This window comes from Microcaecilia unicolor, chromosome 2 (genome assembly GCF_901765095.1).
Source record: "Microcaecilia unicolor chromosome 2, aMicUni1.1, whole genome shotgun sequence".
NCBI classification, from domain to species: Eukaryota; Metazoa; Chordata; class Amphibia; order Gymnophiona; family Siphonopidae; genus Microcaecilia; species Microcaecilia unicolor.
In genome coordinates, this window is record NC_044032.1 from 376,763,022 (window position 1) to 376,789,671 (window position 26,650).

Genomic DNA, 26,650 nt, shown 5'->3' on the forward strand with positions numbered 1-26,650 from the left:
CCTTCTGTCATCTGGGCACCCCTCCCCATCCCCTTCTGTCATCTGGGCTCCCCTCCTGTCATCTGGGCTCCCCTCCCCATCCCCTTCTGCCATCTGGGCACCCCACCCCATCCCCTTCTGTCATCTGGGCACCCCTCCCCATCCCCTTCTGTCATCTGGGCTCCCATCCCCTTCTGTCATCTGGGCTTCTGTCATCTGGGCTCCCCTCCCCCTCCCCATCCCCTTCTGCCATCTGGGCACCCCACCCCATCCCCTTCTGCCATCTGGGCTCCCCTCCCCATCCCCTTCTGTCATCTGGGCACCCCACCCCATCCCCTTCTGTCATCTTGGCACCCCTCCCCATCCCCTTCTGTCATCTGGGCTCCCCTCCTGTCATCTGGGCTCCCCTCCCCATCCCCTTCTGCCATCTGGGCACCCCATCCCCTTCTGCCATCTGGGCACCCCACCCCATCCCCTTCTGTCATCTGGGCACCCCTCCCCATCCCCTTCTGTCATCTGGGCTCCCATCCCCTTCTGTCATCTGGGCTTCTGTCATCTGGGCTCCCCTCCCCATCCCCATCCCCTTCTGCCATCTGGGCACCCCTGATCCGACCCCACTACCAGCTCTGTCGAGATGACAGCGGGTGGGGGGGGGTGCTCCGCTCCCGCTGCTCCCACCCTACCTTCTTTAAAAAAAAAATCAGTAAAGCGGCGTGGCAGGTAGCGCAGCTTCGCGTCTGCCCTGCTTGTAAAACAAGTAGATCTCCTCGTCGGGCCTTCGCTCACTGGGTCCCGCCCTCCTCTGAGGTAACTTCCTATTTCCTCGAGGGCGGGACCCAGTGAGCGAAGGCCCGACAAGGAGATCTACTTGTTTTACAAGCAGGGCAGACGCGAAGCTGCACTGCCTGGCACGCCGCTTTACTGATTTTTTTTTTTTTAAGAAGGTAGGGTGGGAGCAGCGGGAGCGGAGCACCTCCCACCCGCTGACACCCGGGGCGGACCGCCCCCACCGCGCTCTTGGTTCCCTCAGTGTCCGCCTTCTTCTGACGTCAGAAGAAGGCGGGACACTGAGGGAACTAATGAGTGCAAGGGAAGGGAGACGTCGGCAGGGCTTTCACCGACGCTGCTGCAGCCTGCGACCAAGGTAATTTAAAGTCCTCGGCGGCGCGGGGCGAGGGTAAGCACCGCGGCGGCGCCCTCCAGAGGTGGGCGCCCCCCTGCGGCGCTTACCTCGCTTACCGCATCGGCACGGCCCTGGTTTCTCCACCCCTTCACAGGGACGACCTGCAAGGACATCCTCAGAAAATCTTGGCCGTCCCTTTCGATTATGCCCCTCAATGTGTGCGTAACTCAGAATTTGTTACATTTATACCCAAGTAACACACAAAATGGGAACAGACACCGCTTAACTTGTAAAAATACAACAACAACAAAGGCGGGGTCTAATCAGGCAAATTGCACCATAGTGAAAAAAACGGAAGGGGGGAAGAAAGACCTCAGACTGGTGACACTTATCCAAATTAATGGAATTAATACATTTGTACATAGTCACCGTACTTCAATCACTGGTCTTCAACCAACCACCTCCCTAGATGTTCAACAATGTCCGTTTTTTTATTATTTTATAATGCAAAAAATATCAATACTCTCATTCAGGACATGAGAAGCAAAAAAAGCCACTTATGGCAGCATCAAACTCGGGCATCCCCAACGGTCCATTTTGCCAATCAAGGCTTCGTCAGGGGAAAGACACTCTGCTGTAGAATAATGCTCAGGAGGCAAGTGGCATTGTCCTGTCCTGCCGTAAGCTCAAGATTGTATTGTGGTCAAATGAGGTAGAATTGAATCAAGCGTCATGAGGTCGAGGAGAAAGAGGAAAGTAAATTGTCCAGTGCGATCATTGATTATGGTGTGTTGCTGGATGTGAGGATTTATGTTGGATTGGTGGGATAAGATTTTTTGAAGAGGTGGGTTTTTAATGATTTCCTGAAGTTTAGGTGGTCATGTAATGTTTTCACTGCATATGGGAGTCCATTCCATAGTTGTGCGCTTATGTAGGAGAAGCAGTTTGGGTAATGTAGGTTTAGGTATGATCGTGCTGATCTGAGTCTGTTTCTAGTTGGTAGATCTAAGAGGTCTGTCATGTATCCTGGGACTACGCCGTAGATGATTTTGTGGACCAAAGTGCAGATTTTGAAGATGATCCGTTCTTTGATTGGGAGCCAGTGTAGCTTTTCTCGTAGGGGGTTAGTGCTTTTGAATCGTGTTTTACCATATATCAGTCTGGCTGCTGTGTTTTGGGTGGTCTGCAGTTTTTTTCTGAGTTGTTCTTTACATCCCATGTAGATTCCATTGCAGTAATCTGCATGGCTTAGGACCATTGATTGTATTAGCTTACGAAAGGTATCTGTCGGGAAGAAAGGTTTTATTTGTTTGAGTTTCCACATTGAGTAGAACATTTTCTTTATTACAGTTTTTACTTGGCTCTCGAGAGTGAGGTTGCGGTCGATTGTGACTCCAAGTATTTTTATGTTGTCTGAAATAGGGAGTGTGTGTCCTGGTGCGTTTATGATTGCAGGTTTGTAGTTGTTGTGTTGAGATGAGAGGATAAAGCAGTGTGTTTTTTCAGTGTTCAGTTTCAATTGGAATGAGTTTGCCCAAGAGTCCATGATGTTCAGGCCATCATTGATTTCATTGGTTATTTCAGTCAAGGCATGTCTGAAGGGAATGTAGATTGTAACATCATCTGCATAGATGAATGGGTTAAGGCCTCAATTGGATAAGGAGTTTGGTTCAACTAAGGTAGGCCCAAGAGACCTTTGGGAGGGGGAGTTTTGCTGAGGGGTCCTGTCTTGGAGGACGGGAAGTTCCAAGAGTCGGGATACCATTGGAGAGGACCTTTGGGTTGGGAGGGGTATGGTTGGGCTAGTTCTATGGGGAGGGGGGCTTAAATGGGGGTACCCCATGAGGGGCTTTAAATTTGTTTTGGGGGGAGAGCACTCTGCCCACTACTTTGAATAAAGGTACTAGCCCTTGTGAGGTGGTTCGCAATTAGTAGTATTCCATGGGAGTCAGCCACTTGCAGTACTGAGAACCCGCAGATTGTTGACTCTGGTAAATGAAAGTGTGGATACAGCCTGCCTTTTAACACCCTTTCATAACTTCCCCCCTAAACAGCTCTTTTGTTAGGCATCCTAATATAAGATGATCATCTTTGTACAACAAAGTGGAAGGCACACGGGCAAGATTTTGATATCGATAAACAATAAGTGATAAATGCAGTTTACAGTATATTCATTATAGATTAAACTTTGCCAATGGATTTCACTAGTAAAGCCTTTCTCTTTCTGATACTGTTAGGGTGTCTGTCTAATTCTGAGCTTCTTGGGAGCTCAGTTATCTGGAATTCAGACAAATGTGCAATGAAATAATAGTTTGAGGGAAAACAAAAAAGTGTCACAGCTAAGCTATGACCCCACACTGATTTAAGACACAATATATCAAATTCAAACCTTTGATATAGTGTCCAATTGAATTGTAGGGGTACTTTGCATGCCAGAGTAGCCGGTGCCAAACCAATCAGGGACCTTTTTTCTGAAAAAGTACTAATGTGCACTGTCACATATTAATGAATGTGATTAATAAATAGGCCCATTAATCTCAGCGGAGCCTTTTCACTAACAACACGCTTCAGCATACATTAGTAAGTTTTTTGTACAGAGACAGCTTAATCAGTTTGAACTAAACCTTACAAAAATGGGTACTTTGCAAATAATCAGCAATTAGCAGTAATCCATTTTTCAGAGCACTGGCTTTAGGTTCATAATTGGGAAAGAAAGGGCAGTACTCCAGGAGTTTCTAATTCCTTCATGGCATTGGCCAATTCCAGCCAATATATAGCTGTCCAGTGAAGGATATTTTCTTAACAGGTCACAGTACCCATACACTTTCCTGTTTCTCCTTTTATACCACAATATTTGAAGGCAAGAAATAACAAATTATGGGGCCCTTTTACTAAGCCACGTAAGAGTCTACGCACACCCAATGCACGCCAAAATGGAGTTACCACCAGACTACCGTGTGGCTCTTGCGATTAATTTCTTTTTGGTGCATGTCCAATACGCGCATCTGAAAAATATTTTTTATTTTCGGGTGCGTGTAACGGACGTGCACCAAGTGGCATTTGGCATGCGTAGGTCATTACTGCCCAGTTACTGCGTGAGTCTTTACTGTCAGGTCAATGGATGGCGGTAAGCTGTCAGACCCAAAATGGACGTGCGGCAATTTTCATTTTGCCACACATACATTTTCAGCCTTTTTTACAGGCGCACTAAAAAATGGATCGATGCGCACCCAAAACCCATGCCTACACTACCGCAAGCCATTTTTCAGCACTCCTTTGTAAAAGGACCCCTATGTTCTTATAATAATAATAATAATCATAATCATCATAATAAAAACTATAGGCTTTATAGTAGTAAAACTATCCACTGGAAATCATGAGCATCAGGAAACTAAGGATGACAATGTAATAAGTAAGAATTTCATTGCACTTGTTAAAACCTTTATATATGATTAATATATTATTTGCGACCCAGTTAATTGGATTACTGTAGTGAAGATGTTAAAATGACAAGTAACAACAAAGCATTTGCACTTGGTACTATGCAATACTCTAAGGAGCAATTATTTATTTCACAGTTTATTGGTAGAGATTTGACTGGCATTTTCTTGTTTATTCCTTATTTATTTTATTTATTTATTTTGCTGCATTTGTATCCCACATTTTCCCACCTATTTATAGGCACAATGTGGTTTACATTATGTTGCACTGGCATCATCAATAACAGAGTAAGAGATTCAGCATATTGTTACAATTAATGTGCAATAATATCAGGTAAATAGGGTAAATAATAAGATAATACATAACATATAAATGAGAGCAAGATAAGATATACTGTTCAATGATGATAATATGATAAAGTAATCAAATTGGAAGGGATCAGTATTGGTTGGTTCTGGTATAGATTAGAATCAAGTCATTAAGGAGGATTCTTTTTGTAAATCTCTCTGAACAGGTACGTCTTCAGTAATTTCCGAAAGGTTGTCAAGTCATGCGTTGTTTTTATAGTATTCGGTAGTTTATTCCATGATTGTGTACAGAGGTAGGCGAAGCTAGATGCATGCATGTATTGATTTGTATTTAAGTCCTCTGCAATTCGGGTAGTGGAGGTTTAAGAAAGTAAGTGATGAGCTTTTGGTATTTCATGCTGGTAAGTCAATTAAGTCTGACATATATGATGGGGCCTCTCCACGAATGATTTTATGAGTTAAGGTGCAGATTTTGAATTCAATTCAATCTTTTAATGGAAGCCAATGTAATTTTTCTCTAAGGGGTTTGGCACTATCATATTTCGCCTTTCCAAATATGAGTCTGGCTGCAGTATACTGGGCAGTCTGGAGTTTCTTAATGGTTAGCACTTTGCATCCTGTGGAAATGGAATTGCAATAGTCCAGATGGCTCAGTACCAATGATTGCACCAGCCTACGGAATACCTCCCTTGGGAAAAAAGGTTTCACTCTTCTAAGCTTCCACTTGATGCTTATGATGTATTCATATTCCAAATGCTGCGTGCTTTCAAGATCCTACCACAAAATTTTTTATGCAATTTCAAAAACCACAGCCAGAGTACTTGTGGCAGTCTTTCAATGATTTTCGTGTTGAAGAACTTTGTTCTTCAGATGATATTTGTGGGTATAGCTTTGCCATTTTGCATTAAAACACACCAGTTTGGCATTTATCTTTACTGGTTTCTATGTTTCTTTGCTCCAGTTTCAGTAACATGTTAATAGTTAATGAAATTCATAAGACCATATCTAGCATGTTTAAACTGTAACATCAGCTCTGTTGATTTGTTTACATAGCATTCTTAGGGGTCCTTTTACAAAGTTACGTTAAGCACCAGACATGCTTACCTCAACTGAAAAAGGCTTACTTGTGGGATGCACCGAGGTGTACTGCAATAATTTTACAAAGTGTGTGTGCAAACTGTGCACAAGAATTTATTTATTTTTTTGCTGAGAGGGCATGTCTAGAGGGCAGAGATTGGGCATTTCTGTGCTAAACACTGATTAGCATGTGATTACTTCATGAGCCCTTACCTCCTACAAAATAGTTGATGGAAAGGGCTCATGTGCTAATCTTTTTAATGGCTAGATGTTAATGACAAAATTAGCATGTGGCTAAAGGATCCCTTAATTTTATGTTGCTTATTGTTTATGGCCTTATTTGTCATACAGGTTTTAGCATGGTAACCACATACTGAGCTATATGCACCAGATCCAGAACTGATCTCTTGTACTTTCATATTTTTATATCATCTGCTGCAATCAATTGGTCAGTGATTATTATTACTCTTTTTTTCTGCATATATATTTTTGGTTACTGTAACTTAGTGTGTGTATACTGTCTATTTTATATACTGTCATTTCATTTGTTAGCTTTTTGTAATTTTCAGTCTAATATTGTTTTGGTATTCTTCAAATCGTATATAAATGTAAAGGGTAGAGTATTTATAGGTTAAACATATCTCTCCTGATTATGAATAATAATTTATTTATATAGGACCCCTTTTACCAAGCTGCAGCAAAAGGGAGCCTGCGCTGGTGCGTGTTTTTGATGGACGCTGAGGCCCCATTCTACCACAGCAGGTAAAAGGTAGGTCTTTCTTTTTTTTGAGGAAATGACCATGCAGCAACTGAAGCACTTGCTGCATAGCCATTTCAGGGGGGAGCCCTTACCGCCACCTATTGAGGTGACAGTAAGGGCTCCCTTGATAACCCGGTGGTATTCGGGCAGCACTCGGTACTGCCCGATTACCGCCGGGTACACTAGCGCTACAAAAAATAAATATATTTTTGTAGTGCTGGATATGACGGCACACTGGGGGTGGGAACATTACCAAGATATTATGGAAACACTGGCATATTATCAAGGGTATTGAGCATTTTCAGATGAAGGATATCATGATTGCTCACAAGAGAAGGAAAAATTTGAAAGATATAATAGTTTACTCTGCTCTTCCAGGAGTTACTGTAATTCACAACTGGAGACCCACAGGACACCACAAGTGTGGTGTATGCTCATTGTGCAAGGTGAAGATCAACATTAAAACAAAGGTTTTACTAATTGCAAGAGCTCTGGTGTGATATGCATTGCTACATACTGTAGTGTATGTGAACATGCTGCCCCAGAAGTGGTCTTCCTTCCCTTTAGTTTTGGTAAATAGCTTCAGGAGGGTTTTGGAGTTTTGGGTGGAGACAGAGAAACCCAGAATGGAATCCAGTCAAGTGGAAGGGAATTTCCCTACCCAGCAGCAATACCTGGAAGTTCTAGAACCTGCTGGGAGGTTTGGCAGAGGTGGAGCATGGGGTTCTGTAGGAAACGGGGGATCTATCTGAGGGGAGGAGTTTCTAGGATCCCTCACTCCCTAGCAGTCCATCAGAGAGAGGCATTGTCTGGAAGGGAGGAGTTGGAGGACTCCAGCAGCCAGAGAGCATGAGGAAGTGCGGGGACAAGTAAAACAGAAGAGCCCCAGCCCAGAGAGGTGGAGAACCCCAGAGAGAAAGAAGCCCTCACACAGGGAGAAAGGCCAGCTAGGAGTAGACGGGCTACCCAACCCAGGGCAAGAAAGGACCCAAAGTAAGGGCTGTGCTAGGGTAATCTGAAAAGCAATGTGGTTTGAGCACATGGAACCAATAGAGGCCGGTAAGCTTGAATGAAGAGGAAACTCCCTTTTTTATACTAATACTGAAAGGCACTGTGATAAGACCATAAATAATATTGGCAGACCTGCAAGTCTCCCACATTGAGCGGGATACTTCCGCTTTGGAAAGTCATCTCCTGCACTCCCACCAAAGCAGGAAATTCTCCCGCTGGCACTGATACAGACTGACACCACCACACTGCCACTGTTGCTTCTCCCCATGAGCAACAACAGCGGCAAAACAACAGAAAGCAAGCACAGAGCTGCTGCCGTCAGGCATGCGCTGTCAGCTTGGCCGGTCCTCTGCCCCTGCAGACATCAAATTCCTGTTCTGGGGCAGAGCAGAGGACCGGCAGAGCCAACAGTGCATGCCTGAAGGCTGCGAATCAGTGCTTGCTTGCTTGCTTTCTTTTGTTTTGCCATCGCTGGTGCTCATTGGGAGAAGCTGCAGTGGTGGCACGAAACAGAACATACCAAGGGGAAGGAGAATGGAAGGGAAGGGGGTGTGCAGACAGAGAGGCAGGAGATGCTAAATAATGAGGGAGAGGAAAAATTATAGATAGAAAAGTGGAGATGCTGGAGGGATAGTGAGAGGGAAAGAGAGAGAGATGAGTGGAAAAAAGATGGGGAGAGTAAGAGGAGACAGTGGATGGGAAAGGGCTGGAGAGAGAGAAGATGCTGGATAGAAAGATGGGGAGAAAGGGGGAGACCATGACTGGAAGGATGGAGAGAGAAAGATGGAAGGTGCTGGATGGAAGGAAGGAGGGAAGATTTTGGAAGAAAAGGGACAGAAAGGGGGAGACATTGGATGAGAAAATGAATGAAGACACTGGAAGAATGGGAAAGAAAGGGGGAAGGTGCTGAAAGGATGGGTAGGGAGACAAAGAAGGAAGAAGACACTGGATGAAAAGGTAGCGAGAGAGAGATGGAAGGTTAAGGAGAGAAGGAGAAAATATGCTGGATGGAAGGATGCAAAAATGGGGGAGACACTGAAAGAATGGGGAGAGAAAGAGGGAAAACACTGGATGGAACAATAGGAAGAGAAAGTGGGGAGACACTGGATGGAAGGATGCAGTGAGAAAGAGGGGAGACACTGGAAGGATGGGGAGAGAGAGGAAATGCTGAATGCAAAAGGTTAGAGAGAGAGAGACTGGATGGAAGGAAGAGGAGAGAGAGTGAGATACACTGGATGGAAGGATTGGGGGAGAGAGAGTAGATGGGTGGAAGAATGGGGAGAAAAAGAGGGAAGATGCTCGATGGAAGGGTAGGGAAAGAAAGAAGGATGAAGCTGGATGGAAGGGTAAGGAGAGAAAGAGGGGAGATGCTGGATGGAAAGGGAGAGAGGATAAAGTTAGCAGCAGACTGGAGAATAAAAGGAAGGGGCATAGGGGAAATCAAGGGTGAGGGAAAGATGAAACGTCATAGGTAGATGAAGTAAAAGAGGGAAATTAAAGACTGGATAGTAAGAATGAATTAAATCTGGGCAAAGAGGCAGAAAAATACACTGAAGAAAACTGAAAGAAACAGGAGGGAGAAAATGACAAATGGACAGGAAACTCTGGCAAGAGAATTAAGGGAAGGGAAGGGAAATGGGACTTGATATACCGCCTTTCTGAGGTTTTTGCAACTACATTCAAAGCGGTTTACATATATTCAAGTACTTATTTTGTACCAGGGGCAATGGAGGGTTAAGTAACTTGCCCAGAGTCACAAGGAGCTGCAGTGGGATTCAAACTTAGTTCCCCAGGATCAAAGTCCACTGCACTAACCACTAGGCCAACACAACTGGAAAAAGTATATTGCCAGACAACAAAGGTAGAGTAAATAATTTTATTATTAATTTAGGATAAAGTAATGTGGTAGCTGTGTTAATAAAGGTTAGTAAATACAAATAAAACATAAAATAGAAAATAAGATGATACCTTTATATTGGACTAATTTTTAATACATTTTTGACTAGTATTCAGAGACCAACACTTCTTTCAAGTCAGGAGAGGATGCCATAACAGCAGTGACCTGACCTGAGGCAGGAGGCTTGGGCCTCTGAAAGCTAATGGAAAAAGGTATTAGACTAGTCCAATTAAAAGGTATCATCTTATTTTCCATTTTCAAGTGCCTGAATTGAGCTGAGTGACAAGGCGGTGGCAGTAGCTAGAAGGTTGTTAGGCTGTATAAAGAGAGGTGTGACCAGCAGAAGAAAGGGGGTGTTGATGCCCCTGTATAAGTCGTTGGTGAGGCCCCACCTGGAGTATTGTGTTCCGTTTTGGAGGCCGTATCTTGTTAAGGATGTAAAAAGAATTGAAGCGGTGCAAAGAAAAGCTACGAGAATGGTATGGGATTTGCGTTACAAGACGTATGAGGAGAGACTTGCTGAACTAAACATGTATACTCTGGAGGAAAGGAGAAACAGGGGTGATATGATACAGACGTTCAAATATTTGAAAGGTATTAATCCGCAAACGAATCTTTTCCGGAGATGGGAAGGTGGTAGAACGAGAGGACATGAAATGAGATTGAAGGGGGGCAGACTCAAGAAAAATGTCAGGAAGTATTTTTTCACGGAGAGAGTAGTGGATGCTTGGAATGCCCTCCCGCGGGAGGTGGTGGAAATGAAAACGGTAACGGAATTCAAACATGCGTGGGATAAGCATAAAGGAATCCTGTGCCAAAGGAATGGATCCTCAGGAGCTTAGTCAGGATCGGGAGGCGGGGCTGGTGGTTGGGAGGCGGGGATCGGGCTGGGCAGACTTATACGGTCTGTGCCAGAGCCGGTGGTGGGAAGCGGGACTGGTGGTTGGGAGGCGGGGATAGTGCTGGACAGACTTGTACGGTCTGTGCCAGAGCCGGTGGTTGGGAGGTGAGGATAGTGCTGGGCAGACTTATACGGTCTGTGCCTGTGCCAGAGCCGGTGGTTGGGAGGTGGGGCTGGTGGTTGGGAGGCGGGGATAGTGCGGAGCAGACTTATACGGTCTGTGCCCTGAAGAGCATAGGTACAAATCAAAGTAGGGTATACACAAAAAGCAGCAAATATGAGTTATCTTGTTGGGCAGACTGGATGGACCGTGCAGGTCTTTTTCTGCCGTCATCTACTATGTTACTATGTTACTATGAGCTTATTCAAGAGGTGTGGCATCAGCTGCTGAAGCACGCTGCTGACTGCTGCACTGCTCAAACATCAGAGTAGAGGGCTCCTGCAATGGACCTCTTCAGCTTGGGCATCTCTGCCAGCGATTCAACCAGTGCCACAATTTTGGAGTGGGCTTAAGCTCAAAGTGGGGGGGGGGGGGATGATGACCCCTTGCGTTTATGCCCCTGGGGGGAATAAATGCTGGAAAGGGCGTATAATAGAGTGAACTGAAACACTTCCTCTTACCCATCCCTGCAGTCATTGGTATAAATAAAATATTTTGTGCAATGGCCATGGGATTGAGGTCTGCCAGGGGGTGAATAAGTACATAAGTATTGCCATAGTGGGAAAGACCAAAGGTCCATCAAGCCCAGCATCCTGTTTCCAACAGTGGCCAATCCAGGTCACAAATACCCGGCAAGATCTCAAAAAAGTACAAAACATTCTATACTGCTTATCCCAGATATAGTGCATAACATTGACATTCGCACCTCAGTCAGACCATTTAATACCACACTCCTTATAGATATAATAAACACCATAACACATTCTCGTGGAATAAAATTTAGCTGCAGCTTTATTCACCAACATTAATAAATAATTCAACTTCAACACTTAACATCTTCTTAGCCACAAAATCTTTCATCATAAGGTAAAGTGCCCAGATTGGTTTTTTTAAATAGAGCTAAGCCATTCGGTAACGAAACTGGCTCTCCCTTTCTCCGTATTATCCCCTTCTACCCTGTGACTTACGGTGCCGTCAAGCCACATCTTACCCGTGGCGGTTCCGCACACGAGTTCCTTTACTTCCATATATTTCACAATATTCATTTCAAATATTCATGTAACCGTCTCTGGTGCCTCTCTACCCCTCCTACAGGCACCCCCTTAAAAGCTGCTACCAGTCACCCCCAACTCTACCACCCCTCTTTAAACCCCTCCTTCACTAACCAACCCTACCCGTCGGGTGGGCTGGGAAGGGTCATCAAAAACTACCTCCTAACCACCCTCACCCTTTCCTACCTACCCACCCAATACTTTTTCGCGCCAGAAACTCCTTACCCTATCTCCCCTTTTCTCTTTTCCACCAATCACTATCTTGCTTCATTCACCAATCCTCTTCCTTCCTTTAGTTGCTATCCTACCTCACTTTACCTTCACCTATCACTCCCTATCCCTCCCCCTATTCCCCCTCCCCCACCCACTTCTTCCCCTCTTACTGCTGCCTGACTGCCTCAGTCAATGTTATTACCCTCACACCTTAGTCTGTGAGGGCTTCTTTATCCCCAAGTCCATTTAATAATGATCTATGGACTTTTTCTTTAGGAAGCCGTCCAAACCTTTTTTAAACTCCGCAAAGCTAACTGCTTTTACCACATTCTCTGGCAACGAATTCCAGAGTTTAATTACACGTTGAGTGAAGAAAGATTTTCTCCAATTCCTTTTAAATTTACTACATTGCAGCTTCATCGCATGCCCCCTATTCCTAGTATTTCTGGAAAGCGTAAACAGACGCTTCACATCTACCCCTTCTACTCCACTCATTATTTTATAGACCTCTATCGTATCTCCCCTCAGCCGCCTTTTCTCCAAGCTGAAGAGCCTTAGCCGCTTTAGCCTCTCCTCACAGGGAAGTCGTCCCATCCCGTTTATCATTTTCGTCGCCCTTCTCTGCACCTTTTCTAATTCCACTATATCTTTCCTGAGACACGGCGACCAGAATTGAACGCAATATTCAAGGTGTGGTCGCACCATGGTGTGATACAAAGGCATTATAACATCCTCATTTTTGTTTTCCATTCCTCTCCTAATAATACCTAACATTCTATTTGCTTTCTTAGCCGCAGCAGCACACTGAGCAGAAGGTTTCAACGTATCATCAACGACGACACCTAGATCCCTTTCTTGGTCTATGACTCCTAACATGGAACCTTGCATGACATAGCTATAATTCGGGTTCCTCTTTCCCACATGCATCACTTTGCACTTGTTCACATTAAACGTCATCTGCCATTTAGACGCCCAGTCTCCCAGTCTCGTAAGGTCCTCTTGTAATTTTGAGGTAGAGTTGGCGGGCGAATGCAGAGTGGGGCAGGGCTAGGGACGTGTATTAAAATCTCCCTCTCAAAATTCAGGACCACTGGCAGCTCTGTATTGGATTGTTTTGAGATTGCAGCACTTAGGGCTAGTCACTGTGTACTATTTTTCTCCTGTGGTAGCTGTGGATGGGCAGTGTCCATGGAACATTGCAAGGGAGGTGGTTGCCCCAGCTCTGGTGGCAGAGGTAGAAAAGTTCCAGAGCTGGATATTTTTCTCTTGCTAATTTTTGTTTCCAAAGAGTGGAAAGATAGCTTGGGGACTTTAACAGTGCTAAGGCATATTTGTGCTAGATGCTGATGGACTATATAAACCCTTAAGGAGCCGGGTGGGGGGACCTGTTAAGATCTGAGTACTGCCGGGTGAATCTGCTCTGGAAAGCTGTGCCTGAGTTTTGTTAGAACATTAATTCACTACCAGGGCAGTGAGAAGCTACAGGATTGTGTTGGGGGAGGGTAGAGCTGGGGAAGGGGTTTACATGGACAATTTGTTGGAAGTCTTGGGTAGGATACTGCAGAGTTATCTTAGCGGTTCATGAGAAAACTGTGTTTTATTATGGAACAATGCAATAAAATTTATGTTGAGCACTGAGAAAAGTGACTTCTTCATACTTGTGCCAGGAGAGATTAGATGGAGCAGGCCGTTGTCCCCAAGGGGCCCATCACAGTGCCCATGTGGATTACTGTACCTGGGGAAGACAATACAACCTTTTAACAAACAGATTTAGTGCACAAGAGTGCACTTAAAAGATCTGTGGTGGAAAAGCCTCTTGTTCAACATTCAGTTGAGAAGAATCATATTTTTGAGGACTACGGTTTCTTTGTGCTCAGTATGTTATGTCCCTCATTGGGGGGGGGGGGGGGGGTGACCTTGACAACTTATTTTTACAGACTGAACAGAGGTTCATCTATCAGTCAATACAATGACACCACGTGGATTAAATCAAGACATAGTTTTTCTGTGTTCCTGTGATTTTTATTCCAGTTCCAATAATTTGTTTTTTATAGCAGCTTCAGATGATTTTTCAGCACAGTTTCTGTTTGAGTTTATTTTAATGCACTGTTTGAATATAGACTGTATGTGTGCTGTTTTGAAGTGAATGTAATTGTTGATATTATTTGTAAAAGGTCTCCTGAAGAAGTAAAAATGAAGCACGGCCTGTATTGAGACACGATTGAGGTGGAATGTGTATGAAAGGAGAGATTCAGACCATGAAAAATCTCTGTGTAAAACTGTGAGCCGTGAAGATTTCACATCTGATGGTGTTGAGATTGAAACAGAATCTTTTGAACTTTTACTGATTGAACAGTGGATTATGTACCTGGGATACATCTAAGGAGAAAGAAGTGGAGTGACCAGTGTGCGGCACCCACAGAGGACTATTTTGGACTAATTTTATCCTAAGACATTTTCTACTTTATCAAGTTCAGATGATTGATGTTTATGAAGAAACATGTGAGATTTGATGTGTTTGAATAAGGATGTGGTTATTAAATAAATATTGAAAATATATACATCATGATAAGTTTAAGGATATATAATTAGTTGTAGTAATGTGTAGTTGATTTTTACTGAAAGACAATTGGTTCACATGTTCCTTTAAGGGCTGGCTTCCCTATGGCCCCTTTTACAAAGGAGCTCTAGCATTTTTAGTGAATGCTAAAAATTAGCATACTCTAAGCGCTAAGACACCTATTATATTCCTATGGGCATCTTAGAAATTAGTGCAGGTGAATTTTTAGCGGATGCTAAAAATGCAAGCGCACCTTTCTAAAAGACCAACCTAGTTTTTACAATGGAATTTTCACCACCTCATTTTACTTTTTATGATCATAAAGGTGCCATATTTTATGTTCTCAGTAAGATTTTAGATGTTCCAAGATGTTTTTAAGATGTTTCTCAAAGGTTTCAAAGGGTTTTTGATATTTTGAAAGTTCTGTGGTTGATGATATCAGTGGAACACACTTACATCACTGAAATGCATAGAATCTCTTTCAATGTGTTCACCATATTTTTAATCTTCTAAATATGATCTGAGAACTTTAGAGATTTTTTTTAGTTATATTTTTAGTAATTATAGAGTTGTAAACATCTCAAGATGTTTTTAAGTACTTTGGTTTTCGATTTTGAGATCGTTCTTACCCGATGTCAACTCTACCATTTTTTAACCACCACAGAATATTTTTTTTACTGCATACAACACTCTTTTGAAACATTTTTTGAACAGTATTATATGTTTTGACCGGTAAATACCAGTTGGTTTTAGTAGTATTTATTCTAAAAGAGTTTTTAATTTGTTTTTATGCTCCTTACATTAATTATGCATGCATGACATGTTCATCATGTATAGGCTAAGGCGTCCCAGCAAGTGCTTTTTTCTCAATTACCCAAATACACCCAGAGGAAGGAGCACGTAAGTAGTTGCTTTTGCTTCAAAGTTTTAAGAGTGTTTTATAGTTGTTTTCTGTTCTATCACCTTTGTATAATAAGCAGTGCTATGGGTGTGTTAACATTTTTAACACACGTAAATGGTTTAGACGCACTAAACGCTAATGCGCCCATAGAAATGTATAGGTGTGTTAGCGTTTAACACGCCTTAAATTTACAGGCGCATTAAACATGCTAACGCACCTTGGTAAACATACCCCTATGTGTGGTGAATTTTCTTTTTTATCTATAATGCTTTTAACCTTTTTATTCACTGGATCAGACATGGTGAAGTGTGTAATCTTCCACCAGCTAGGTAAGCCTTTGTCCCTTTTCATTTTAAGCTGTTTTTTAACTGTTGTTTTTATTTATGAATAGTTCTTATTTATTTATTCATTCAAGTGATCATTTATTGATCGCCTTTATGGTATTATATAAGCCACATTGAGCGTGCTTATGGGTGGGAAAATGTGGGCTACAAATGTTACAAATAAATAAATTTATTTATACAGTTATAGAGTCATTTCCAAATGAGATATGGTTTTTATCTTTTGTACGTAACTCTTTGGTTTTACATATATTTATATATGTGTCTTTGTTTGATTTTTTTTTTTTTAATAACTCAGCCCCTGACACAGCCATTTCCAGGCAAAACATGCCATTTCGGGCACAGAAGTTTAAATCTCTGAGATCCTTTGGATTTTAAATAAAGACTTTCTGCACTCTTTTAATGTCTGCCTCTTGCTTTTATCCTGCACGTTGGATTTGGTGGATGGTTTGCCTTGTTCCTTTCCCATTAGCGCATGGCCATTACCATGGGAATGGTAAACATCTCAAGATATTTTTTAAGCACTTTGGTTTTGCATTTTGAGATCGAGCTTACCCAATGTTAACTCTACCACCTATTTAGGAGGCGGTAAGGGCTCCTGCACAACTCCTGTGCTAATCGCATGGTAATATACCCACACTACTTGATTAGCATAGGCATGCCTTCTCTCTGCCCATGGGTATGCCTCCCATGCTGAAAAAAAAAAAAAAAAATTCCCGCACGGGATTACCATGCACTATGGAAAACTATCACGGGACTCCTCAGCTTGTCCTGTGGTAGTGCTCTTTTAGCATATGGTTGGCCCATGGGACTTTCCTGCATGCTAAGCCCAGATTCAATGCAGCAGTACTTAGGGCTTTTTATTTATTTTTGCAAGTTCTGCACTAATTTTTCTATTAGCCCATGGACTTGCAAAACATTAATGCAAGAGCACTTACTACCTCTATTTAGGAGATGTTAAATTCTCCCGTGTTGACTCAGCATTAGCTAGTTAGCGCATGCAAATGCAAACACACTGGCAGATTAATGCTTACATACAAATCCCAGGGCAAGCAGTTGCTTCCCATATCTGTCTCAATAGCAGACTATGGACTTTTCCTCCAGGAATTTGTCCAAACCTTTTTTAAACCCAGATACGCTAACCACTGTTACCACCTCCTCCGGCAAAGAGTTCCAGAGCTTAACTATTCGTTGAGTGAAAAAATATTTCCTCGAGTGTCAAGTGATGAAATGTCACCAAACCTGGAGGGAGGGGGGACCTTTTGTGGGGAGGCTCCTGAAATGAGGGGCTTAAGATCAAGGGGGCCTTGAGATCAGGTATTGGAGTGATCATTGGGGAAGCGGCGGGGACAGCTCCATGGCTCCTTTAAGATGCAGCCTGGGAGCATATGCACAAGCTTTGAGGCTCAGTGCTCCCAGGATGGTAAAACAGGAGTTATTTTCTAGCTACAATGCAACTTGTGTTTACCTCCAGTCATATCAGAGAGTTTACTACTACTTATAATTTCTAAAGCGCTACAAGGCATACACAGCACTGTACACCATACACAAAAAGACAGTGCTCAAAGAGTTTACAATCTAGATAAGACAGAACAATTAAGGGTAAGGGAATAAAGATGTGAGGATAAAAGGACAGGGCAAGTGAGTAGTAGTTAGGAGTCAAAAGCAGCGGTAAAGAGGTGGAAGTTTACATAGTAAAGAGCTCCTTTACATGCATTTGCATGTTTTGCATCTCATTACTATGTACCCTGCAGTGACTTAGTTATCACTATGTTATGGTAATTTAAGTCACAGTAATTTAGTAACAGTTTACTACTACTACTACTACTACTACTATTTAACATTTCTAAAGCGCTGCTAGGGTTACGCAGCGCTGTACAATTTAACAAAGAAGGACAGTCCCAGTTTAGAGCCCTAATGCAGCTTGATATCTCCCCTACCCCCTTACTGGTAAAATAAAGCATCTTAATGGTAGCCCATGTTGATGACTACTCCCCTGAATTTCATTGCAGAAGGGCATAGATATCAATGTGGGCTATTGTTAAGACATGTTATTAACACGAAGGGGAGGGGTGGAGTTAACAACGTGGGCTAGCGGGTTCCATTTTATTAGACAGGAGAAATGGAAGGGAAAGTAATCAATGTAGACTACTGTTAAGATATGTTGCTTTACTGTTAATTCCAGACTGCATAAAATAGGACCTGTGCTAAATTAGCATCAGTCAGTCATAAAATAATATCTTACCAGTAGCCCACCTTGATAATGTCACCCCTAATTGATCCAGATTTTTGTTCATGCTTTTATGCAGTTAGCATCACAGCTGACCCCACAAATATGCTTAAATATATTGGCCTTCTCCTGTTTGAGTGCAATTTCAATTGCAACCAAATACTTACAGGGACTACGTTCTTGTCGAAAGCCCACTCGAGAAGGATACCACTCAGGACCTGTTGGAGTCAGAAAACAACATGCATTTTCATCTTTCAATGTCTCTGTCGCCCTCTGGGCTATAGTTTTGTTGAAGTGGGCTATTACATTGACATGCATGCATTATTAATAAATAAGTCCTATTTTATAAAATGAGATGTGTAGTAAATAATTTATGACAAGCATCTTAGCTCATGGTGACATGGTTGCACAAATGTAACCCTTTCTCTTTGTCTTAACAATATGACATAAGATAAACTGTCTTACATTGTTTTTTTGTTCCAATTTTAACTCTGCTTGATCTAAACAATATTATTGCTTATCTATTTATTGTTTGTATGCTGCTTTGTAGGTTTTTATGTATTGTGTTTTTTTTTAATTATGGATGTTATTTTGTAATCTGCTTAGTCTAGGCAGACTATAAATATGCAAATAAATGAATAAATAAGAAATATTAATTTCAGTGGAGTACAGCAAAAACAAAACATCAAAAAATAAAATATAAAAAATAATAACCATAAAAATTTATAAAATAATAAAAACATTAGACCCTTTTACAAAACCGCTCTATGGATTCCTGGTGCAGCAATGCTAACAAACATTCACTTTGGCATCATCGTACTGGAATCGCTACCTTGGTTTGGTAAAAAAGGCCCATTATCTTCCAAATCAAATCCAGACCACATCATTCACACCATCCCCCTCATTCTATAAAAGTCACCAAAAATTGTGTGCACAAATGCATGTGTAACTTAGTTGGATAATGAGCTAATTATCGCCAATAATTGTCTTTTTAACAAGCAATCATTGGTACTAATTAGATTTAATTGGCATTTATGCATGATCTGAAAACAGGGGCACAAAAATAGGTGGATCATAAACATAACAGGGGTGTTCCTAATATTAACACTTGCAGGGGCATTTTCGAAAGAGAAGGATGCCCATCTTCTGACACAAATCAGGAGATGGGCGTCCTTCTCTCAGGGTCGCCCAAATCGGCATAATCGAAAGCTGATTTTGGGCGTCCTCAACTGCAGTCCATCCCGGGGACGACCAAAGTTCATGGGGGCATGTCGGGAGCGTAGCAAAGGCGGGACTGGGGCGTGCTTAAGAGATGGGCGTCCTCGGCCGATAATGGAAAAAAGAAGGGCGTCCCTGATGAGCATTTGGTTGACTTTACTTGGTCCATTTTTGGTCCATTTTTTTTTTCATGACCAAGCCCCAAAAAGGTGCCCGAACTGACCAGATGACTACCGGAGGGAATTGGGGATGACCTCCCCTTTCTCCACCAGTGGTCACCAACCCCCTCCCACCCTAAAAAAAATAAAATTCAATAAATGTTTTTGCCAGCCTCAAATGTCATACCCAGCTCCATGACAGCAGTATGCAGGTCCCTGGAGCAGTTTTAGTGGATACAGCGCACTTCAGGCAGGCGGACCCAGGCCCATCCCCCCCAACTGTTACACTTGTGCTTGTAAATGTGAACCCTTCAAAACCCACCCAAAACCCACTGTACCCACATGTAGGTGCCCCCCTTCACCCCTTAGGGCTCTGGTAGTGTGGTACAGTTGTAGGGTTTGGGGGGCTCAGTACCGAAGGTAAGGGAGCTATGCACCTGGAAGCAATTTGTGAAGCCCATTACAGTGCCCCCTAGGGTGCCCGGTTGGTGTTCTGGCATATGAGGGGGACCAGTGCACTACGAATGCTGGCTCTTCCCATGTCCAAATGCCTTGGATTTGGTCATTTTTGAGATGGGCGTCCTCAGTTTCCATTATTGACGAAAACCGGGGACTACCATCTCTAAGGTTGCCCATCTCAACATTTAGGTCAACCATTTCTAAGGTCGACCTAAATGTTGAGATTTGGGCGTTCCCGACCGTATTATCAAAACGAAAGATGGACGCCCATCTTGTTTCGATAATAGCGGTTTCCCCGCTCCTTCGCCGGGACGTCCTTAGAGATGGTCGTCCCCGTTCGATTATGCCCCTTATAGAATAATGGGGATTACATTTGCACCATGTTTCAGTTAGTGCAGATGGCTGTGCCTAAAATTTGCTTGATTCCTGGGTGTAAGTGTTATTCTATAAACTGTGCCTAACTTTAAACATGGCTTATAGAATAGTTCTTTTTTTGAGGGGGGGCGCCATGAATAGAATCTAGCCCCACTGAAATAAGAATGCATTCAATTGCTTCAGAAATGGTATCACATTAACTTCCATTTTAAAAGGCCCATTAACTAAGCTGCGTAAGTGTCTACACCAGCTCAACATGCTCCAAAATGGAGTTACCGCCCAGCTACCACATGACTCTTTCTGTAATTTCATTTTTGGCGCGTGTCCAATACTCGCGTCCAAAAAATAATTTTTATTATCGGACGCACATCAAGTGGCATTTGATGCACATAGGTCATTACCACCCAGTTACCGTGTGAGACTTTACTGCTAGGTCAATGGCTGGCAGTAAGGTCTCAGACCCAAAATGGACTCGGGGCAATTTTCATTTTGCCGCACGTCCATTTTTGGCAAAACATTTTTAAAAAGCATTTTTTGCAGGTGCACTGAAAAATGATTCTGCGTGCACCCAAAACATATGCCTACAATACCCCAGGCCATGTTTCAGCGCACCTTAGTAAAAGGATCCCAAGAAAAGAAAGAAGGGAATTCCACAAACAGGGGCCTACCACTGACAAGATTGTTCTATACATTGTACAACAGCAAACATTTTCTGATTCTTATCATATCATATCATTATAGACCTCCCATCTGGAAGTTAAAATTCTCATGGTGCTTTTTGAGAGCAATTTATATAAAGCCATCTTAGCACATATGTGTCTACATAAGCATATAAATGAGATCTTATAAAATACCAGCTGGCATAAAAGTATGCAGAATGACATATGGCTGCTTACTTTTCAAGTATGAATGTACAGGAATAGAGTTTACCAGACCACAGGCAGAGTTCATAAGAACATTATGTAGATTACATGGAGGGGTATAATTGAACGAAAATGCCTATCTCCATGGGCGTTTATCTCCAAGAACGGGTCCGTGAAGGGGCGGACCGAACCGTATTTTCGAAAAAAATAGACGCCCATGTTTTATTCAACAATGTGTGAGCTGGGCGTTTTTGTTTTTCAGCGATAATGGAAAATGAAAGCGCCCAGCTCAAAAACGAATAAATCCAAGGCATTTGTTCGTGGGAGGGGCCAGGATTCGTAGTGCACTGGTCCCCCTCACATGCCAGGACACCAACCGGGCACCCTAGGGGGCACTTTTACAAAACCAAAAAAAAGGTAAAAGAGCTCCCAGGTGCATAGCACCCTTCCCTTGTGTGTTGAGCCCCCCAAATCCCCCTCAAAACCCACTGCCCACAAGTCTACACCATTACTATAGCCCTAAGGGGTGAAGGGGGGCACCTACATGTGGGTACAGTGGGTTTGGGGGGGTTGGACGACTAATAAGCATTAAGCAGCACAATTGTAACAGGTAGGGGGGATGGGCCTGGGTCCACCTGCCTGAAGTCCACTGCACCCCCTAACAACTCCTCCAGTGACCTGCATACTGCTGTCAGGGAGCTGGGTATGACATTTGAGGGTGAAAATAAAAAGTTGTGAAACATCATTTTTTGTGCTGGGAGAGGGTTAGTGACCACTGGGGGAGTCAGGGGAGGTCATCCCCGATTCCCTCCAGTGGTCATCTGGTCATTTAGGGCACTTTTTGGGGCCTTATTCGTGAAAAAACAGGGTCCAGGAAAAGTGTCCTAAATTCTAGCTAAAAACGCATACTTTTTTCCCATTATCGGTGAAATGCGCCCATCTCTGTTCGGCAGATAACCACGCCCCAGTTCCGCCTTCGCCACACCTCTGACACGCCCCCATCAACTTTGTCCGCATCCGCGACGGATTGCAGTTGAAAACGTCCAAAAATCGGCTTTCGATTATACCGCTTTATTCGTTTTTGTGAGATAAACGTCCATCTCCCGATTTAGGTCGGAACTTGGGCGTTTTTCTCATTCGATTATAAGCAGGATAATATACTAATCTACACATGTACTTGAATAATCTGCATGCAATGTAGGCACAATCTCTGCTGCTTATGAAATATTACATAAAGACACGTAGGTGTCCATTTGCCTTTATAAAATAACTCCCAAGTGGACCTCTACTTGCCCTCTTAAACCAGGTACCCTGCTATAAAATTGCTCTATCATATATAATGTTACTGCAATCAATAAATTGAGGTATATATGAGGTATAGAAATATATGGGAGGTTAAATACCTTAATTTCGGAGGTGTCCTTTTCTAAGCCACGTAGGCGCCTATGCGCACTCAACGTGCACCAATTCAGAACTGCTGCATGGCCCAGGCAGTAATTTAATTTTTTAATGCATGCCCACTACAAGTGCCCGAAATTTTCCGGCATGCGGCACTAACCAGGCGGTAATCTTCACTGTACACACGCTGATGATTACCACCCAGTTAATACGTGAGACCTCACAGTAAAGTCAATGGGTGATGGTAAGGTCTCAGGCCCAAAATGGACATGCGCCAATTTTCATTTTGCCGCACGTCCATTTTTGGACCCCCAAAAAAGGCCTTTTTTGCAGGTGCACTGAAAAATGAACCTGCAAGCATCCAATACATGTGTCTACACTAGCGCAGGCCATTTTTCAGCGTGCCTTAGTAAAAGGACCCCACAATTTCTCAATATACCAATAACAGTTTGTTTCTATTAAATGTGAAAAAAAACAGAGTATAGAAGAGACCATTTGGTTTTTAAAAAATCACAACTTAAAAATAACATTCATTTTTGAAAAGCAAATGTACATTTACCCACATTTTACATGTGAGAAGTGCTTTTATTAGTTGGTGGATGTTAAACTCAGGAACACAACTGATGTTAACACCATGTCTTTGAAGAATTTCAGGATAATTTTCAGATTGCCTGTGCTGTTGCAAAGTAGGTCAGTGATTTAGTACATACATTTGACTCTAAAACAATAAGGGGTCCTTTTACTAAGGTGCGCTGAAAAATGGCCTGCGGTAGTGTAGACCTGTGTTTTGGGCACGCACAGAATTATTTTTCAGTGTACCTACAAAATATGCCTTTTTTTATTTTTGCCAAAAATGGACATGCGGCAAAATGAAAATTGCCAAGCATCCATTTTGGGTCTGAGACCTTACCGCAAGCCATTGACGTAGTGGTAAGGTCTCATGCGGTAACCGGGCGGTAATGGTCTACGCGCATCAAATGCCACTTGACGCGTGTAGCTGCCGTGCATCTGAAAATAAAAAACATTTTCGGATGCACTTAGCAGACGCGTACCAAAATTGAAATTACCATAAGGGCCACGCAATAACAGGGTGGTAACTCCAATTTGGCGCGTGTTCGGCACGCATAGGCACCTACGTGGCTTAGTAAAAGGGCCCCTAGTGGCAGCAACAAGAACCCTACCCATCTTCTTTCTCTTTTTTCCTACCTGCTGTTTAATGCCTATAACTGAGGAGGGTTAACCAGCAACTACGCTTTTGAAAATAATCTATGGCTGTGCTCTTTTCCTCACTGACCTAATACTCCTCCAGGAATTCTAACAATGCATGCATTGCTAAAGCACACATATAATGCAGGAAGTCTGAAGAGGGCAGTTATTAGAAAGTCATATTAAGGTTTATGCGCATGATTTGATTGCTTTCATAATTAATTCATTTATTTAATCTGCCTATCCAACTCACTTTCCTCATTTATTTTCCTTTTTATCAAGTTCTTCCTGTTTGTATCCTGTCTAATCATGGTGGTGAAAGTGTTATTGATGCATTATCTAGACTTTATTTGGTGATGGAAGATTTTTTTTAGGGGGATGGGGGTAGGATAGTAAAAAGTGGTAGAGGTGACATTGTATCTATTAGTATAACTTCTAACAGTTTTACATTACATCTACATATTTTATTTTAGATTTTTTAAATTTCTTTATGAATATTCTTTATGTCATTCCAAATGATTAGGGGAAAGGATCCAAGGTATTTACTGCAGGACCCAAGAGACAGGCACAGCTCCAGAGTCTTAATGCATGGATGAGGAGATGGTGCAGGGAGGAAAGTGTCAGATTTGTTAGCAATTGGGCAACTTTCTGGGGAAGGGGGAGCCTATTCCAGAAAGATGGGCTCCAACTTAACCAGGGGGGAACCCAGAGGTGTAGCCATGTTTTGATGTCAGGGGGAGCAGACTTTTGTAAAGTAGGCACCGGTTGGTGTCAGCTAGGCTGTAGTGCCGCTGTTGTTGCTCAGGTGGAGTGGCTGTGGCAATGATTTAGCACAGGCTGCCTCTGTGTGTTACATCAGGAGGCGGGATACCTGTTTACTAAAGTGTTGTTGGCAATTACCACGGTTATTAGTGCATGGCCACAATAACATTTTTCACATAGTAGCAACAGCAAAAAAGTAGCGAGATCAACACGACACTCCCAAGACACCGTGGGTACAAGTAATGAAATGTTTAATTAGATGAAAATTAAAAAAGACTGAAAACAGCTGCAGTGTCGCTAAACTAGCAGCGTGGAGGCAGCTGTTTTCAGCTCCAGTTTTGAATGATTGTTTTTTTAAGCGCATTCATCTGTCATTAGCCTTTTTAAAGGCTTGATTTGACTACCTCATTTATGGTGTTCCATTCATTGGTTTACACAACAAACAGACTCCTAAAGAAGGCGTTTTTCGCCGAAGCACAGCCCCATGTCGAGTCTTTTTAATTTTCATCTAATTAAACATTTTATTACTTGTACCCTCGGTGTCTTGGAAGTGTCATGTTGATCTCGCCACTTTTTTGCTGTTCTTCTATTTTTATCCACGTAGCGGATCCTGTTTCTCCACTCTTTATTGGTTTTTGTTTTCACATAGTAGCAACACCACATGCTTATTTGTATGGAAACTACTTGCATTGGAAGGGGACAATAATAGATAGGCAGGTTATGGCACTGGGCAATGTCTTGCAGTTAGTGCATAGTACTCTGCACTGTCAACAGTGTAAATAATACAAATGTAATTACCCCTGGATTATGTATAGGTCACCCAAATTTGGGCACAGATCCCAGATCCAAGCATCAATTATTCTGCTATCAATTATTGGAGTTAACAAGCACTTAATTGACAGTGGTTAGGAGTTATGTGTGGATATGCCCTATGCCCAATTCTATAACATGCATAGGGGAACAGTTTGCTACAAAACAATAAGTGCCCTATTGCTATTACAAGCATTGAAGGCTTAAAAGTGGCCTCAAATTTTTGAAATATATGTACTAGGATAAATGGAGTTATAGACAGAATTGATTAACTCAGACATTTTTGGATAATTTTTAGTATTTTCAAATTAAGTTATTCACTTTTTGGTGATGAGAGCACATGTATGTGGTTTTGTTTACACAAAAAATATAAACCACGAAGAAGTTCTACGATTGAGAAGCTTGTCCACCCTTAGAGACATAAATCGCTTCGGTGTAGTCTCGTTTGGGTGAGTTTATACTCTGAGAACTCTCCATCCACACAAAAAAATTTCATTTGTTTAAAAATTTACTTTCTAAGATTGAGAGTGTCGGGTTGATCTTCTCTTCTATCTATATCTTACTCCATTTTACGACTCTCTGGTTCTTTGGACATTTGTCTAAATTTTATAGCATGCAAATCCAAAGGGGGCGTGGCCTTGGGAGATACATAGATGAGTCAGGGCATTTCCGGAACTTAGGTAAGATATTATAGAATGCCTGCATCTGCACACCTAACTACCCTCATTTGTGCATCAGCATTTACACCAGCCTTTGACAGGCGTGTTTGCACCTAACGTTAGGTGCAAAATACGCGCTAAACTATAGTATATATATAGTATTCTATAAAGGATGCTCTGTGCAAAGCGCCCTTAAAACTAGCTTGACACATATCATCCTGGCGCCTAACTTTGGGTGCCATTTATTGAATTTAAACCTTATGCCTCCTGTAAAGAGGGTGTATGAGTACATCTGTGTTATTGGTGATACACTCACTCACCGTGATCAGTGCAGGTATCAGGAAATATCCACTCCCTGGAGTGCCCCTAATACCAGCATCACCATTTTCCTAATCCTTCCCCCCAGCTGGGGGCTTTTTAGTGTTCTAGTGGGGGAGCATGACTGATCCCCCAGATACTACACCTCTAGTAGTATTTTTGTGGTACTACCACTGTGGGTCAAGCCACCACACCTTATCCTTAACATTTTCCCTATTCAGTGCTTCTTTCAAATTAGGATTTTATTACTGAAGGCCAATGTGAGGAATTTTGTGGTCATTGTAATATTTCTAAAAGGTGTAAATTACCAAGGGTCTAGGTTAGCTTCTCAACCATTTGAAACATCTTTTACTTCAGCTCTTTGCTAATAAAATCCTCTCCAAATGAAAATATTTGCTGTACCAATCATATTGACTTATCATTCATCAGTGCAGCTCTTTTATACAAAATCCTGCCAGATCTTAGAGGAG

General features: G+C 42.5%; 1 protein-coding gene across 2 annotated transcripts in view; it reads right to left on the bottom strand.

The window, feature by feature from the left end:
- Positions 1 to 26,650, bottom strand: part of TECRL (trans-2,3-enoyl-CoA reductase like) — a 229,729-nt gene that overhangs the window by 140,678 nt on the left and 62,401 nt on the right. For both annotated transcript variants that reach the window (XM_030192476.1, XM_030192475.1), the window contains exon 3: positions 18,122 to 18,172. In XM_030192476.1, coding sequence (XP_030048336.1) covers positions 18,122 to 18,172 — 51 coding nt within the window. The remainder of the gene's footprint in view (positions 1 to 18,121; positions 18,173 to 26,650) is intronic.